The sequence below is a fragment of the Echiichthys vipera genome (assembly GCF_963691815.1).
Source record: "Echiichthys vipera genome assembly, chromosome: 10".
Classification (NCBI taxonomy): Eukaryota; Metazoa; Chordata; class Actinopteri; order Perciformes; family Trachinidae; genus Echiichthys; species Echiichthys vipera.
Window position 1 is genome coordinate 6053733 of NC_139835.1, and position 19422 is coordinate 6073154.

General features: G+C 40.1%; 1 protein-coding gene across 1 annotated transcript; it reads left to right on the forward strand.

Moving 5' to 3' along the window:
• Positions 1–841: 841 nt before the first annotated feature.
• Positions 842–19176, forward strand: LOC310953161 (signal transducer and activator of transcription 1-alpha/beta-like). Its single transcript, XM_083922102.1, has 24 exons — positions 842–922; positions 2697–2824; positions 3132–3276; positions 3390–3485; positions 3758–3835; positions 3914–3992; positions 4083–4171; positions 5362–5513; positions 6490–6651; positions 6746–6838; positions 7759–7818; positions 7976–8005; positions 8118–8202; positions 8803–8844; positions 9896–9979; positions 10141–10242; positions 10397–10532; positions 13574–13614; positions 13728–13804; positions 13993–14129; positions 15338–15517; positions 17063–17126; positions 17541–17625; positions 18747–19176. Exons 2-24 carry the CDS (start codon positions 2697–2699, stop codon positions 18843–18845), a joined length of 2244 nt encoding a protein of 747 aa, XP_083778228.1. The 5' UTR covers positions 842–922; the 3' UTR covers positions 18846–19176.
• Positions 19177–19422: the final 246 nt, after the last annotated feature.

Here is a 19422-nt window from a genome sequence, read left to right on the forward strand (position 1 = left end):
CCAGTCTTCATGCTAAGCTAAACTAGCATAACACTCAACTGGCTCGAGCTTCATGCTGCAAGTAAACAGAAAATATACAAAGAAAGCTCCCAAAATGTCCAAGTATTTCTTTAAGTAGTCCATGTCTGGTTTCTACTCTGTGGCTTTTTAATTCTACTTTCCCACGTTTACTTTGGAGTCTAGCAGCATATGTGCCAGAGTTAATTTGCTAACTAGCCTATGGTGTTAGCTAACATTAACAATGGCTCTGCTCCCGGTGTGCCAGTGAACCATGAGTGTACACTTCTTGATATTTGGACACCTCAGTGGAACTTCTATTCTTTACACCTGTTCTTTTCCTGGTTAGTGTACCACAAAACGTTTTATTTTGTTTTTATTTATTTTTTATCGTTTTTTAAAATGTATCAAATATATTCAAATTGTCAAAATGTTGCCACAGAAAACAACAGGACAAAGTACAGGACAAAAGTACAATAATACAAAACACAACACAATCATGAACACACACAAGGATTTACCTAATTTGTTATAAAATTACAGAGAAATTACATCTGAATACATTCATTGTTTAGGTCAGTTTTTTTATGAAGTAGTTTAAAGTGTGATATCGTTTCAAAAAAATATTTTTTTGAAAGAGTTTTAGGAGGGCAATATAACCTTTTCTAAGCTATTATTAAGTCAACACAACTCAAGGTAATATTCTGAAGGCGGAAATGGAAACCGTGTAGACACCGGTCGACTTGACAACGCTCAGCGCGATTTCCCGAGAATCACGTGGTGTGTGTGGGAGTTCCCGGGGGGTATAAGTCGCCCCCCTGTTCTTCCTGTCATTCAGAGGAGCCAAACACAGAGAGCCGAGGAATGAACTTCGTGGTCATCATATTATCTTCCCACAACAAGGACACACAACACCAGCCTCAAGGTACGTGAGAGAAAAAGATATGGGGAAGGTTTTAGAAAGCAACTTCAGCTGCTGTAGAGTTGTTATGAAAATTCATCTCACTCTTGAATAAATGAATGTCTGTAGTGTTTATTTCATTTCAATTTTATTTATAGTGCCAAATCATAACAAAAGTTATCTCAGGACACTTTACAGAGTAGGTAAAGACCACACTCTATGACTTATTTATGATTTACACAGACCCAACAATTCCCCCGTAGAGTACGGTGGCGTTGAAAACCTTCCCTATAGCAGACAGGAACGTGGGACAGACCCAGCTCTGTGGAGGACGGACTTTAGCTATAGTTAGTTCTGAATGTTAGCTTAAACCCTGATTTTTAAGGAGACAATTAGCTTCAATTGCTTAAAACATTTTGTCAGAGAAATGACAACAGAATTCAAAACATTTTAAACTTAACTTAAAAATATAAGCGGAAATAAACTGTATTTTCATTGCTATAATTCACAGAAAGCCAAGTCGTCTATTGCATTAGAGTTTGTGCCATGGATGCAGATCCCGGGGGGAACGGAGGGGACATGCCCCCCCCCCCCCCCATTTCTGAGAAACATGGCACCCCCCCCCCCCCCCCCACCACCACCACTAAAAATTACCTAAATTATTCAAAATTGAAAAAATGTATTTTCAGACTTCACATTCTTCACATTTCAGATTCACATCTAAAAAGAAATGCTGGAGCAAACACTTTTGTTGGGTCAACTTGTGTTGTGTTTATCGTGCTCTTAGAGCTGTGTTTTTGAAGAACTGTTTAGCATAACTGGTGTTGTACAAACAGGATCAGTTAGCTTACGAAACTTGATTAGGACTCTGTATTTTCATATTCATCCATATCCATTAATCTGGCATAAAGTAGTCCCATACACTGGGAGAAAAGGAAGATGTCGAGTAGATATTACATACCTGATGATTTACTAATATAACAGTTCAGTAAAATGATGATTTACTAATATAACAGTTAAAATGATGATTTACTAATATAACAGTTAAAATGATGATTTACTAATATAACAGTTCAGTAAATGATGATTTACTAATATAACAGTTAAAATGATGATTTACTAATATAACAGTTAAAATGATGATTAACTAATATAACAGTTAAAATGATGATTTACTAATATAACAGTTAAAATGATGATTTACTAATATAACAGTTAAAATGATGATATACTAATATAACAGTTCAGTAAAATGATGATTTACTAATATAACAGTTAAAATGATTATTTACTAATATAACAGTAAAGTAAAAGGATGATTTACTAATATAACAGTTAAAATGATGATTTACTAATATAACAGTTCAGTAAAATGATGATTTACTAATATAACAGTTAAAATGATGATTTACTAATATAACAGTTAAAATGATGATTTACTAATATAACAGTAAAGTAAGCAGTGATTCATGCTGTTGGCTGTCTAGGACAAATAAACAAGAAAGGTAAGCACAGTAAATGATTCCATGTACAGTACTTTTTGAATGATATGGTGAGCCTCTACGAAGTTGTAAATTATGGTGGTATGGTATGAGTTGCATATGGAAAAAAAACACTTTTGTTTCATCACCCCCCCCCCCCCCCCCCACACACACACACACACACACACACACACCACCACCACCACCACCACCACCACCACCAGCACCAGCACCAATCCTGATATGGGATCAGCACCCCTGATTTGTGTCTTTGTCAGTGCTGGTTTTCCGACAGCGTGCTCCCTGTTTCGCTGCAGATGGCCCAGTGGCAGGAGCTGCAGAGGCTGGACTCAGCCCTCCAGGGCCGGGTGAGCCAGCTGTATGAGAGGACTTTCCCCAGAGAGATCCGACACTATCTGTGCGTCTTGATAGAGAGCCAGGACTGGTGAGAGACACACACACAGACATAACTCTGTACAGTATATGTTAGACGATAGACGGTAAGAAAAGCTTCTAAAACACAACACAACACTGTAAATAAATAGTAGTAAATCGTTTTGAGTTACAGATTATGCACCCAGGTTACAAATACATTGAGTTAAAGGTGGAGTTCAGCCATCTGTGAGGCCCAAAGTTGCATCCTAATTGGCTCTTTAGATTCACCTCTTTTTACTTTTTTCTGTAATGCCAAACAGAATGTGCCCTCACAGACAATCCTTGAATAAAATATACTTTCTGTTGCTCTGTGTTAGGGATTTGGCAGCTAAGGATGAAAATAAAGCAAGAACTTGTTTCCATGCACTTCTGGTATATTTGGAAGAACAGTGGAACCGTTCTGTTCAGGAGAAGAACATTTTGCAGGGACCAGATTACCCAGGAATGAAAGACTACATGCTGGTAGGGAAAACATGTTGATATGTGACCGTAACCTTAAACATTTAACATTTAACAGTAAGTGTAAGAGTAAGTGTAACCTCTTGTTGTTTTGTGTGTGTTTTGTTATTACATAGAAACACTTTGAAGACGAGCCGCTGAAGTTGGCTGTTATCCTCTCTGAATGCCTAAAGGAGGAAAAGAAAATCCTGGCTGAGGCCTCTGAAGCACAGGTAAGATGACCGGTGAGATCAGACAATGAACAGTGCACTGCAGTCCAGGAATCTCCAAAAATGAACCATGAACTATAATGTGCCACAAGATCTTTGTTCAAATTTGTCTTTTGTTTAGTTTTACTATTTTGTTCCTGCTCAAATGGACACACAGTGAACTTTGTGTTTTGCAGAGACACACACTGTTCACATTAGAGTCTGTTTTGTAAGAATCACCACCATACAGCAATTATTGTAAAAGAGTGATGGTAATATCTTTTTTTTTTAATCAGGGTCACAGCGGTCCGGTCTTGGATCACAAATGGAAAGAGTTGGACAACAAAGTCAATGAACTGAAACAACTGACTTGGGTAAACTCACTTGGGCTGTAACCTTTTTTTATTACATAGGTGTTGGTTTGTTTTCCTAAATGTTTAACTCTAATGCAGGAGGTGAAGAAGGAAATGAAGTCACTGGAGTTCCTTTATGAGAACCTTGACTTCATACAGAAGACCTGGCAAAGCCAAGGTATGGAAGGAGACAGATAGAAACGGGGGGGGGGGGGGGGGGTGTTTGGTGTGAGTTCATGCTTTGATTCTGCCCCTTTGTCATTTCCAGTGGAGGAGCATATTGGATTAGCACAGTCCCATTCTGTTGTGGAAGAGGAATGTCTTAGGCGGACCAACTTTATCACACAAACAAAGCAGGTACTGTAGATGCCACACATTCAACAAAGTAACAATAATTAATCAAAAACACTTTAGATGAGTTATCCAGAACAACTAATTGTATGAATACTTTGTTGAATTCATTTAAGCTATGGTACACATTCTGAAAACCAGTTGAGCCTCTGAGACAGATTTGAAAAGAAGCATCCCAGTCAGAGGAATCCCCGATGTTGACTCGTCTTTGGTTCCTATGTAGGTCACATTTCTGCCTTTTCATCGGTAGATTTGCGTTTTCTCTAACCTTCTCCGTTAGGGCGAGCAGAGGCCGCTTGCTGGTATCGGTCTTTTCCTTCTCCATGGTAATAGAAGCTCTGGTAGCTGAGCTGCTAAGCTAATCACTAGCCGCTCAGAGTTTACAGAGAGGGAGTGGGAGGGTACGAGGCAGATGACCAGGGGACTGGATGGAGGGTACGAGCCAATGAGAGCCTTCCGTGACGGATGGATAGCATTGGTCAATTTCTTTGCAGGCCTACGGCTGATAGACTGAATGGATGTTTTTGGTTCTTTTTCCTTTTCATATTTTGTACACCGGACTGTTGGACCATAATAGCCGTGTGAACGACATTAATAATAATTACCAATATTCCAAATAGTAAACCATAGCTTTAACTTAAATAAGTATTTCTTTTTTTTGACTTAAACTTAGTTTAACCACGTCATGTGATGTTCTACTTCAGTACACAACAAACAACTGGGACCACTATATTGCATTACTTTAATTTAGCTGAATGAAGTCAGTGCATTCATCCATAAAGATACTACCCAGAAAGTGCAAGAATCATGTGAGTGCACAAAAATGATCAAATAGGCCGAACGGCTTCAACTGCTCCATTTAAGAAAGCTTTTTTTTGTTTATGGATTCATGGAGCAAGGTGCAGTCTGAACAGGTGAGCTTTCAGTCTAGGACAAAAGATATGTCAGGGTTTGCTGATGTTCTGATGTTAGTGGTGGAACCAGGACAGCAAACAGATGGGATTTTGTTCATCAAAGAGCTGAAAGCATACTGATTCATTGAGCCTGTTTCTTTAAACCAGAAAGGGTCTTTAAAAAGAAAAGGCTTCATGAAGCCTAATTTGCCACGTTCTTTACATTATTAGTAAGGTTGCTGAAGCGTCTTAATGAGACCTCCCCATATACTTAATGCTAGCAGTGTTTCTTTTGTCTTGCAGATGGTGCTGCAGCAGGTAGTGAACATTTTAACACTGGCACAGCAGATTGTGGCGACGCTCACAGATGTGGAGCTGCCTGAGTGGAAGCGCAGGCAGCAGGTGGCTTGTATTGGAAGTCCAGTTGAAACCTGTCTGGACCATCTGCAGAAATGGTAGGAACTTGTTAGTCCTACCTTGGTTTTTCATATTCTATGTTGAGGAAGAAACTATGTACTGTATTTTTTGCACTATAGGGCGCACTGTATTATAAGGCGCACTGTCAATGAATGGTCTATTGATCTTTTTTCATATATAAAGCGCATCGGACTATAAGGCACACTAAGCGAAACAAAACAGTCAGATAAGTCAGTCAGTTAACCTTTATTAAACGCGTTCACAGTAACTCTCAACATTGTTCAAACGTTAATGAGCGTATTCACATCACTCCCAACCTTGTTCAATTGTAACACATAAAAAACAGTCTGATACGCTAAATCAAACGCAAAAGCGTATTCACAGAAACTCTCAAAAATGTTCAGTTATAACATGTAAAATACAACACAATACACTCACTTTTTCAGATTATTGCTCGTCCACAAATCCCTCAAATTCTTCATCTTCAGTGTCCGAGTTTAACAGTTGTGCGATTACGGCATCTAACGTGCCCAAATCCCTCTCATTATTGTCCCAGTCAGTATTGTTGCTGTTAGCTGGCAGTTCAGTGATGATTCTGGCCTTTGTGAAAGCTCAGACCACAGTTTAGACTGATACCTTAACCTAGGCATCCACGAACCATTGACATATTGTGGCGTAAGTCGCTCGGCGCTGTCTCCCTGTCTTGGTGAATGTGTGTTCGCCTTCTGTCATCCACTGATCCGTAAGCGTGTCTTTTGACAGGTGCCATTTTGGGGCCCTTATACACACACACTGTAATATTATGGTGAAGCACAGTATGTATATTACTTGCGACGCTCCTGGCTACGGTAGCCATAATGCTGCAAGCGGTGCTGCTTAAAGGCTTTTAAGTGCGCCCTATAGTGCAAAAAAATATGGTATGTTTTTGAAAATTGTCGCTGTCACACTTAATAACTAACAAACTAACTTGGCGTTATTTGTGTCTGTGTTTTTGTTTGTGTGTTGTATGTGCAGGTTCACGACTGTGGCAGAGGTGCTATTACGAGTACACGAACAGCTGCAGAAACTGCAGGACCAGAAAAAGAAATACAACTGCACTGATCCCTCCAGCCTCCCTGGTCCCATGGCAGAAATTGAGAAATTTGCTCTGTCCTTGTTCACAAAACTCCTTTCAAAGTGAGACACGCCATCAGGGCTCTGTTGTATTCACATAGACTGGTACACAAACGTTCTTATTGTTGACATGTTTTGTTATGGTCTTGCTTTGCAGTTCTCTGGTGGTTGAGAAACAACCTGTCATGATGAGTTTACCACAGCGACCTCTAATACTTAAGACCAGGGTGCGGTTCACAGTCACCGTGAGGTAAGACTGCACCCAACGCAGTGGTGCTCTGCAGGCTATTCATGCACAAGTAGCCAACACAGAAGTAAGATGTTTTGTCTAGATGTTGAATATAACCGTGGGGTGATTTCAGGTTACTGACTTTACAAGACATTTGCTTTATTTTCATGTGTTTTATTTTTGAACATGTGGTCCAATCAAATACAGCAGTAGTGTGACAGGTGTCATTCAGCAACTGCATTTTCTCTGAAATTATTAGTGTTATTGTTTTCTAGTTATAACTGTGTTTACTGGAATAAATACAAAATGTTTCATATGAGAAGATAAAGTAGCTTCAATCTTTTCAGGATCAAATTCTCAGCGCCAGCAGGCCTGACGAGTGACTGACGTTTTTGTAGCCTGCTCCTTTGTGCAGTCAGCCTGGATTTACAGCAGTAACAGATTTCACTGGCTTCAGATTCATAGAAAACAAAATGTGTTGAAACGCATCAAAATGCCTGTACAAAAATTAAAGTATTAACAAGTATTAAAGTAAAGACCTTGACATATAATGAGCTCATTAGCATGCTATCTGTACCACAGAATTTGTTAAAAACGTGGCTCACCTGATAGAGCAGGCACAGTGGCCCAGGTTTGACCTGCCGCCCTTTGCTGTATGTGCCCCCCTCTCTCTCTTTCCCATTTCCTATCAATCTACATCTGTACATCTCAAATAAATGCATAAAAAGCCAAAAAAAAGAAAAAAAGCCATGGAGCTATGAGGAGTCAATAGTAAGACAAGGGAGTAGTAAAGGAAATAATGGTAAAGGGTGAAAGATGAGGAATAATATACAATACAGCGTTGACCATCTGGACTGCAACCGGGGACATTCTGGACATTCATTATGCTGTCTGAATGATGTTGCATTATTTTTGTCAGCATTTGTTTCTTCTCTTCTCAGGTTCTTAGCAAACCTCCCAGAATTCAAGGACCTGCTGAAAGTCAAGCCTGTATTTGACAAGTAAGTGAGCGAAAACTTTGTTCTAGTAGATTATTATTTTGCATAAACAGAAATATTACTTTTAGGTTTTTTTGTCACATTTTATTTGTTTTTTTTTAATAAAAATCATGTAGTTTTCTTACCAATTTTTTCATGTCTTTTATCTCCTGGAAATAAGGGATGTTGAAGAAGCCAAGACGGTCAAAGGGTAAGTAAAGAGCCTCAAAACCATCTGAAAACCTGAAATGTAAACTGATGAATTCTTATAAAGTACTGATAGATTTTTGGACACGTTGTGCTCTGATGTTGGTCGGTTATAGGTTCCGTCACTTTGACTTCAACCAGGACGACTGTAAGAGGTTGGACGTGGACACGTCCGGCTTGATGGCAGAATTTGGTAACATGGTACAAAACCACTCAAACTGCTGAACATAGACATTTTGAAATTGAAGAAGCACTCAACCTGTGGAAAGCGGAGATAAATTCTGTCATTAAAGGAACAAATGTTGAGCTTTGTATTTTATGGACCAGTCATGTGATGTACCCTCTATAAAAACACATATAGTATTTATTTATTTATTTATTTATTGGTATATTTCAGGGACATTGCATACTAATCAACAGCCACGCTGTAAGTGAGCCAGGGTCAGCCAAAGAGGCTAGTTTGCATCTGTAGTCCCCGGTTAGATATTCAAAAGGCAACCTCAAATTACAGAGATATAATCCATGTATAAGCAAATATTTAAAAACAACAAACAAACAACATAGTAAGAACAAATTGACAGACAGAGGCAAATAGATAATCAAATAAACACCCAGCATACACAATAGACACTAACATGCACAGCACAAGACAGGACACGAGCACATAAGAGAGAGGCAGGCAGGACACGACTGTAACCAAGAAGTCAGCAGAGAAGCATTTGCAGTCCTAATGTCCACATAACTGTTTATCAATGAGCCACATTTTTTGAAGAGTATAATAAGTGCATTTTCCTTTTTCAGTCTCTTCAGGAAAGAAAAGCTAAACTAAAAGGATTGTATGAGGTAAGATGAGACACTCAAACACTTGATACTTGGTTGGCACCTGCTGGCTGTGGACATTTAACACCACTGACGTCACCACATATTGACATTATCACATTATTCATGTATTTATACTAAGTTAAAGTTGTACTATGTACGATTTCCATCTATTTAATTGTCTTTAAAGTTCCTGTCTATCAAATAGTGAGTTAAAACAATGGTGATTGATCATGTGACCCACTAAGGAAAGCACTTGTTGCCTCTTTGCTGAGTATTCCAATATCCGTGTCTGTGGAGACATGGAGGCTGGATGTAAATAAGCCGCCATGTTAGTGACGCTGCTGACAGCAGTTGGTCTGTCGGCCCAGGTAGGTTGTGCTGCGTTCACTTATAATCGGAAATCAGGAACGTCGACTTCTGAGTCAGGCTTGTAGTAAGAGCAGAAGTGTAATAGGAACGTGTGTAAGAACGGATTTGAGGGGAGCATAAAGGGAACTAACTGGAAGTAGAATGGTGAATGTGTTTCGCAGGTCAGCATCATACACATGTTCCTATTACATTTCTGTTCTTACTACAAGCCTGGTTCAGAAGTTAGAAGTTCCCGATTTCCGATTACAATGAAAGGCAGCATAACAGGTTTTTAGGAAGACACAGATATTGTAAAACTCAGCAAAAAGGCAACAAGTGCTTTCATCAGTGGGTCACTTGATCAATCAATGTTTAAACTCACTCTCTGATAGATAGTGACTTACCAGACAATTGAATAGATGAAAATCTATATCTAACGGATTATAATTTTTTAAACCAAAGAATTGGACAAATTAAAAAGTGGTCCTGATGATGGTGCTAGATTTAAAGTCAGAGAATCACCAGAGTGATTGAGGACCATGGAGCAGCAGATGGACTGGCATTGCCATGTGGTTAACATAGCCAAAAATCAGCTAATGAAGGTTTAAGGCGGTGTTTATTTATTTTATTTAGTTATTTGTTGTTTACATTAACATTACACACAGCTTCTACATGCTTGTACATCATTCAGCAAGTTAGTTTTCCTTGTGTCTGTCTTCTTCAGAGTAATTTGGTAGTTACTGAAGAACTGCACATCATCAAGTTTGTGACCAGGTTTCAGCATGGTGGACTGGACTTCAACATCGAGGCGAGTAAACATGACACTCAAATCAGACTCTGAGGTATTTCCGTTTCTGTGGGCTCTTTGTTGCTGAACGGAAGATATTATTGGTTGAAACGAAGGTCCTGTTAGAGCACAAAAAGGTAGCCAGGCGGTTTATTGAATGTTATCCTACTGTGTTGGTCCAGGCCAGCTCTCTGCCTGTGGTCGTCATCTCCAGTACCAATCAGGTCGTCAGTGCCTGGGCCTCTGTCATGTGGTTCAACATGCTGTCCACCAGTGAGCCGAGGGTAAAACCATCTCACCAAACTGTTTTACCTACGCATTATGTGTTTCTGCTTTTCATTTCTCATGCACAGATTGTACCATCTTCTTTTTTTCCTATTTGTAGATCCAGTTGTCTAGTCTTAGATGACCTTTAAAGTCTGTGGCTTTGTTCTGCAGAACCTGTCGTTGTTTGTCGACCCTCCTCCACTCCCCTGGCAGCAGCTGGCACAGGTGCTGAGCTGGCAGTTTTCGACTGTTGGCCATCGTGAGCTAAACGAGGACCAGCTCTTCGAGCTGAGAGACAAAATTGTGGGTGAGTGTGTGACCGCTTCCTCCATAGAATTGAATCATCTTACTTAGCTTGCATAAAAGAGTTCACCTCTTGTGAGGGACGTGATGTAAATTGATTCGGCAGAAAATTTGAATCAAACGTAGTGTACGTTCACATAGGATCAGTATTGGAGACTTCCACGTTACAGTTCTAGTTTGGCATTTTGGGGAATCTGCTCATGTGCTTACTTGCTTAGAGAGATGAGAGGTTTGATGCCACTCATTTCTGTGTGACAGATATGAAGCTACAGCCAGGAGATTCTTAGATTAGCACACAGCCTGGGGAAACACTTATAAAACAACAGGCTGCGGTTTCACCAGGGGTTATGTACTGGACTATTTCTTGGCTAGGCACAGTGACTTCTCTGAAATCACTGTGAAAAATACTTTGTTTTGTTGCACAGATTAAACTAACAATACATATGGTGTTAATTAGTGAGCGTCAGATGGGCTGATAGGTGGATTTAGTTAGCTTTGGAAAGTGCCATGCTAACTGTTTTGCTAAGCTCTGCTTCTGTAGCTTCACACTGCACAGACATGAGAGCAGTGTTGTCACAATACCAAAATTATGACTTTGTACGAAACCTGTTCAGTTCACTCTGAAAGGGGAAGAAAAGTTCACACTCGCTTGACTCAACGTTACAATGATGTTATCTATCTCTATCCTGCAGCTCTCTGAACTCTTTGAACAAGTCTCATATCTGTCAGCTCAATGTTTCTCCAAGTTGGTCGTGTTGGCTCCCTTGGTCTGTATCAATTTAAAGCATTGTTTACAGACAGGCTTTGTAGTGTCCGTGGGCTTGATACTGTCGGCTACGTAATATTTGCTCCAGGCGCCTGCTTTCAGCCCGGTCTGTCTCAATCTGTGACTGGCACCATGAAACCACACAACTATCTAACAACAGTCCTGCGAGATTCTTTAGGCGTCTGTATCGTTTAGTTTGTGCTGATTGGCTATTAGTGCGTCTCCATCTCTCATGTCATACTGCAGCCAGTACATCATCGATAAGTACAACCACAAACCATACACCGACAGATAGCTTACAGTATATAACAGCTTCCATAATCTGGTATAGGCTAGTCTCAACAGTGTAAAACATGCTATTTTCATGGATCTATTTTTATAAAAAATATTCTCACACTGCCACCCAAAGCACTAATAGCCTTTGGGGAAGCAAATTAGCCTATGGAACAAAAAACTGAGATGAATGCTATTTATGTAAATGAGTTGGCTCCATTTTGCAATTAAAATTAAAATAAAAGATTGTATTCTTACATGGATCTTGATTAGCTATGCCATCGGATGCTGTTTTGAGTTGTAAGCAGCAACGGTATGACCTGCAGCGTATAAACCTAAAAGGCGTGAAAACTGTTTCCTCTCAGAAAAATGAAACAACACATTGTAATCAGTTTCAGTATTTTCATTTTGGCAGCTTGAGTTCAACAGTCAACACACAACGTGCTTTCTGACCCAGCACCATCCTATTGTTAACTCACTATCCGTGTCATCTCTAATGATATGTGAGAAAGTGATAAAAAACAATTTCTTTGGAAATTTCAATAAAACAAATACATGGGTTATGTCCATCAGTAGGATTGAAGATCTGTGTTTTTAATGTACTAAATATGGCTCTTTGATTAAACCGTGCACCTATATTGCTTGGATAAACCTAATATATAAAGGAGGATATTATCTTCTTACAGTTTTTCTCGATTGTTAAGACACATTTCTTGAAAGCTTCTCTCCTTTTCTCTAAACTGTGAACACAAACCCCAATTTTCAAGCTTCATTCACAAAACCTCAGACTCTTCTTGCAAAACCAAACTTTCACCTCAAAACAGTTCAATCTGTGCCCAAAACTGAACTTTGTTGTCAAATCATGCCCCAAGTCAATCAAAATTAAAAACACTACTGAGCAGTCACTAAACACTACATAGAAAAATAGAAACTCAATGCTCAGGACATGAAGCTGAATGCATGTTGCAAAACAAAAAAACTTGCATTTAGCACTTTACACAAAGACAAAAAACTGAAATCTTGTGCATTAACATGTAGCACTTGTACAGCACAAAAAACAAAGATCTTTTGCATTTACAGTACACATATTATTTGTTCAAAACAAACAGAAACCGTATGCATTTGCCACTTGTGTACAGTTCGGCATTGTCCTCACGGACCATAACAAGAATTAGGGGAGAACATACCTGTCCTCACACCCTTATGTGAAAAAGAGAACATGCAGTTACAAAAAATATACATGGAATACTACAGACATTTAGACTAACCCTCCATTACAATACTACAGTACATTGGCACAGTGATGTACTGAAACATATATTTACTTACAGTATACTGTGGTACAGTATATGCTGTAATATGTCATACAGTAATTTGCTCTCAACATTTACATACTTTACTATAATGTCAAAAAAGATAATTACCTGTTCTCTTCTCTAAATCTTCGGATTATGGTGGACACAGTGAATCTACCGATGTTTGGTTGTACCCTTTGGTCCAGCCTCCCTCATGCTCATACCATGGACAAGAACATGGTCAATCACACTGATTTCGTCAGATATTACTGTTCTTTGTCTTCGCTGACCACCTTGACCACCTTGACCTCCTCGACCTCTTCTCACACAAACTCTTCCTCTCAGATTTCTATCCATTGTAGTGCCTCTCAAATCAGTGCTCTCTGAACTGGATTTATATATTCCCTCACATCATTCGCCACAAGTGTGATCAATTTTGAGTTGTTGTGTTCCAGTAGTGACAACCGTGCTTTAATTGTGTTTGACTTTTGCCACCTGTGCTAACCATTATGCAGCACATGTGCATCACAATGAAAATGTGTTGGTAAGTCGTGTCTAAACAGGTGAAAAGTGCTCATGGTTTTGCCAAAAGAGTGATTGATTCAATCAGTGGGTTCAGGCAACAGAGAAATTGGTTCAGACAACAGGGTTTAGTGTTTTAGCAATTGAGAAAACTGTAACATTTCCTATGTAACTGGGTTTTTTTCACAGATGATCCTCATGATCTCGTTCCCTGGAGCAAGTTCTCCCGGGTGAGTGTTGAGCAACAGTCTTCTTTTATTGTAAATTACATAATTTGCACAACCTGTAGGACTTCTGTGTGTGTGTGTGTTTCAATGTGACTTTTGCTTTCCTGTGCGGACAGAGTGAAAATGCCTGGATTTGGATTGATAGAATCCTGGATTTGATCAAGAAACACTTGATGGATCTTTGGCATGATGGGTAAGAGCATCTTGAGTCACACCAGCAACACACCAGCAACAAAGGAGACCACTGAAACAACAGCACAGTATTCTGTGTATATTTTATTACACGAGGCTGCCCACTTAACTAAACTCTCGTCACATTGTGTGTGTGTGTGTGTGTGTGTGTGTGTATGTGTTTGTGTGTGTGTGTGTGTGTGTGTGTAGGTCCATCATGGGGTTTGTAAGCAGGGAGAGAACAAAGGTTCTGTTGCAGGAAAAACAGACAGGGACCTTTTTGCTTCGCTTCAGTGAGAGCAACAAAGATGGAGCCATCACCTTCAGCTGGGTTGAGCACAATGGTGGTATGTTTCTGTACATGTGTGAGGCTTATGTGTCATACTTTCCTGACATTTCACCAGGGTATTTAGTATATCATGGTATTTGTGTAAAAAAAAAAAAAAAACCTAAAAGCTGAAGAAAACTCAGAGGAGCAGCTTGGCACCTTGACACAGGAACTTGGCTTGGGTCTTCAGGAGTTGTAGCCCCCTTTTCAACAACCACGTTACAAACACTGCACTGCTGCGTTCACAGCTAGAACATTACTGCCAACTTCACACTGCTCTGTGGGTTATAACTCCCTCTCCCCAATCCACAGCAGTTGCTTTTGACCCTGAAAGAGAATAAACCAGAAAGCAACGGCACCGAAAACTATGTGAAAAAAACAACATCAATAGAGCATTACCTTTTAAACTGAGGGAGGACATCGCCACGGCAACTAACATCACTACCAAGAAGATCGTTTTTTGTTGTAATTCTGTCCAAAAGTTGACCATTCCCCCCCCGCTTGTGGTGTTTGTGCTGTATGGTGGCAGAGCGCCACCTACGGTACCGGAGGTCGAGTTGCTCTGTCATTTTCCCGTTCAACCCTCTTTCATGTATACGCGGGGAGCTTCAATAATCCGATTATTCCCTTAACCGGGGTAAGATCATTTTCGTGTTAATGATAGGCTAGTTTGGTAGACCCCAAGGGCACTGGTGCAGGCCAGTAGTTTTTCTGTAATCCTGCTGACAAACAGACAAAGAAACAGTGGAAAGCAGTTGAATGCACTTATTGGAAGTAATGTAAAGGTAATAATTCCCTGATACTTACAGTCACTTTATACTGTTTTAAAAGTTATTCTGCTAAGAATTTGAATATTGCTGAAGTGGAAAAGTATCTTAAATAGCCGCTGGATCAAGTAACACTAACAGCATTTTCAGTGTAATAATGGTCACGTCACAGTTTGCTTGGTAGTTACTGGTACAATTTGTGTCGTACCTAATAACAAAGAGAAATATTGTTTTGACATTCCTGTTTTATTGTCAGCCCGCATGAGCCCAGTCCTTATTTGGAGCTAGAAAGCTTAAACATTCCAAACAGACCTCTGGAAACAGAGATACTGTACAAATGTTCTGTCCTCCTCTTCCCTCCGTCACTCGCCTGTCCTGTCTTGAGATCAACATAAGACATTCCGATATGTCTCCTTGTGTCTGCTTACTTTTCTTTCTGTCTGTGCTGCGTCCCCTGTAGACACCCACGTGCATGCAGTGGAGCCTTACACCAAGAATGAGCTGTTGGTCACGCCTCTGCCAGACATTATTTACCGCTACAGTCTGAGAGCCCCAAAGACCCTGCCCAGGAACCCTCTGATCTATCTTTACCCAGACATCCACAAAGACACCGCCTTCGGACGCTACTACAACACCTCCGGTATTGTCTCTTGTTCGGCTTTCCCCCTGAGAACAAAATGACTTCATTTACCAAGTACAGCATTAAATGAATAGGAATTTGTACCATGACTTTTCTTCCAAATTCCTAAATAAATGTAATTATCATTATTTCTACTGTAGTATGGAACAGGATGTTTCTCAGGGACTCTGGTGGTTGTGTACTGTCATTATGAAGTCAGATCGATCTTTGGAAATGTATTCTTTATTATTTGTTGACTGAATTGGACTCAAACAATTGAAATTATATTTTTCTCTCTTTTAATAGTTTCTTTTTATTTATTTTCTATTACACACAGATTGACTGATTTATTGGATGACTGAAATTGTACACAATCACATGCACCAGTAGATCGCTTTTATTTTGAAATCAGTTCTTAAACGCTCTTACCGTAATGGTGCCAGTTTGACCTTCTCCCCCCCTGGAAGTAGAGATGGCTTGCCTGCATGTTCTGCCCCCACCATGGCGACTTCCTGGTTGATCTAGTAAGGAAGTGCCAAAAACTGCAGTTCTCAGAGTGTCCACTAGGAGCAGGTTTCATAATAGAGCAGTTTCTCATTGACCCCCATGTTAAACAGGCGGTTTTCACAGCATCATTAAACCTGTTTAAGGCGTGGGACAAAAAAACATTCTAGTCTGTATGTTTAGGTCATATCTCCATGACAACACTGAGGAGAGTGAGTTTTTTTTTTGTACCAGCCTAGTTTTTATTTTATTGGAGGTTAAAGTTTATGAATAATTAAGGGTGTGGCCTCTTGAGTGACAGCTAGCCCCTGGTCCTCACGTCTCCTCGAAGGAAAACGTCAGCCAGATGGACGAATCTCCCTCCCCCCAGCGTCACATACATGCCCTTTTTTGGTAAGAGGAAATGAGGCGGAGTCAAAGTCTGACAAGATGGGAACTCCTGTAGACGAGTACGATTGGATCAAGTTGAGAGAACGGACTTTCAGGCAGAGGCTACATCCATTTTTATACAGTTTATGGTTCTGCCATGACAGCCACTACACTTGTATTGTTTTCACCTTGTGCGTGCGTGTGTGCGTGTGCGTGTGTGTGCGTGTTAAACTGGTGCAGCTGCTAGAAATTTCCCTTTCACTCATGCTTGTTGTTGCTGTGCATATTGCCATTATCACAATATATGTACAGTATATGTATTTTTGGCCAGTTTTCCAAGCCTTTTTAGTAGATAAGACAGACAGGCATGACATGCAGCAAAGGGCAGCAGGTCTGAGTTGAACCCGCGGTCGCTGCCTCGAGGACCTTCAGCCTCTTTACATGAGGCTCTAACCACTGTTCCACCGGCCGCCCCTCAAACTATTTTTGAATCCTATTTAAAATGACTCGGGTATTATTATGAATGATATGATATGGCACACCCCTAGTTATTCCAAAACACTTCAGATTGCAGTATAACCTGTATTGTAATGATGAATGGATTTATAATGTTGATGCTGCAAACGATGCTGAGGTTGTTTTATTTTTTTTTATTGGACATGTTATGACTTCTAATCACCTCTGTTCATGCAGAAATGTCGACACCTAAAAGAATTGGAAATGGGTACGTCCACAGAAGCATCATTCCTATATCAGAGTAAGTAAGACGACAATAATCAAATATAAAACACATCAGAGCAGCTGATTTCAAGACCCACCTCTTCCCATTGGCCTTCAACTCACCCCGACACCCTGACCTGTTATTTTCATCTTTTAGTATAGCTTTTGTCTGTTTGACCATAGCTGAGTAATTGTTCTTATTGCTCTATCTTATTGTTAATGTTGGTGATTTATGCTGTTTTTATTCTATATTGCTACGTAGCTCTTGACTCTGTATGTTGTGCAGCACTTTGGGCAACTACGGTTGTTTTTTAAATGTGCTATATAAAATTTTGAGTTGAGCTGTTCATGAGATGCTTTCAAAATGCTAAATCACAATATGAATAATAACAAACGGTATTCATTATTATTATTTTGTTCTGCTGTAAAGAAATTGTCCTTCTTTCGACAGTAATCCCACACCACCCCCGTCTCCACCTCGGGAGATGCCCATTATGGACATGGACATGGAAACGGAAGTGGTCGTCGACACAAGAGTGGGTTTGAAATTGTACAACTACGTATTTCCCTGCAAAAGAGGTTTTTTAATGTCACTGTGATCTCAATCTCACCCTATAGACTTGTTACCTAGTTACGCATCCATCAACATTCATTTGGAGTCATGTTTCTCCAATATTCTCTTCCATTCTGTTTTGGTCTTCAACAACTCCTGAGGCAAATATGTGTCTTTGAAGCTGCTAAATGTCCCTCTGTGTTCACCAGCCACTTACCACCTTTGTGTGTCAGTTGTTTGGTGGTGACCAGTGGCTTTCTCTGAGCTTTTTCACTGAAAACCGCTGCCAGTTGCTGAACATGAGGAGAGCGAGGAGACTTAAAGTGTAATTCCAGCACAAAATGTATTTTATATACATCAAATAAGCCAATGGGACAGACGAAATCATGGAGAGGCGCTAACAGCCGGACGTGGCTAACAGTGATTAGCTCGGGGCAGTACGGTGAAGGCATTAAAACGTCTTTTCTAACTACTAATTCTGCTCAAAATAACATCAAACCTCTGCAGCAGAGTCCCTACACACAAAACAAAGCACCAACAACGTAGTTAGTGAACCCAGAGTTTATTAAAAGAGTGTTTTAAAGACTTACCTACTGGCCCCTGTACCAGCTCCTCTCATAGTAAAGTCCATTACAGTGGATTACCAAAGTCAATCCCAAAGGAAGGAGCCCATTGGTGCTTTGTTTTCTGTGTAAGGACTCTTCTCATGCTGCTGCAGAGGTTTGCCGTTATTTTCAGCAGTATTAGTGGTTAAAAAAGACGTTTGAATGCCTTCACCGTACTGCCCAGAGCTATTCACTGTTAGCCACGTCCGGCTGTTAGCGACTGTTAGCAACTCTCAGGGATATCTCTGTTACATCTCCATATACATAGCATACAAAAATAAAACTGCCTCGATGGCTTATTTGATGTATATAAGCGTCTAAAATGATCATGGGGTGATTTTGCTCTAGAATTACACTTAAACCAGACCTTACCAAAAAAGCCTCTATTGAGCTGAGACCAACATCAGAGTTTGGTGATGCTGATTTGATTTAACAATGAGAAATGAGAAAACTTTTCTTCTGCAGTCCATGCAAACTCAATCTTTTTGTTCCCTTGTAGCTGGAGGCTCGCCAAGTGTTGCAGGAGCTCTTCTCTGAGTTACTCGACTTACCCGAACTGCCCGACTTCGACACCTCATCAATAAATGGCATGAACTAAGACCAACTTTGTCAATCTTTTTAGGTCTTTCTGTGCCGGGTCATTGTGTTGTTTTTGTTTGATTCTGCCTGTCAGGAATAATCAGGGGAAGATGAAATTACTGCTGCTGTGCGTGAAAACACCATGCTGCATGTTCTTTAGTTTTGTTTATTAAAATAAACACATCGGCTTGAATTCCAGTGCCAAGAGAAATCTGCATTATACAGAACTGAACAAGTTTATTCATACAGAAAAAAGGGCTAAGACGTTCAGTGGCCTCCTGTCTTGACTGCTTGTTTGTAGTTTCCTGGTCATCTGTCCCGACCCCTGCATCAGCTCGCATTAATAAAAAATACCAAGCTCTTTATAAGGAAACCATTTTCATCAGAAAGTCTTAAAGCTGCGCAGCACATCACAACTACTGAAATATGTACTCTTGTGTTGCTTGGCCATATTTTTTTAGCACTTAAATAAGGAGTCCCATAACCAACAAGTGCCACCAATGGGTTACCTGTTGAGTCAAGTATATGTTTCCTAAGAATGAGTTGAATCGTTTGAATTTCTACCTAGAAACAGTTGAAGGCCATAGTCCTGCCAG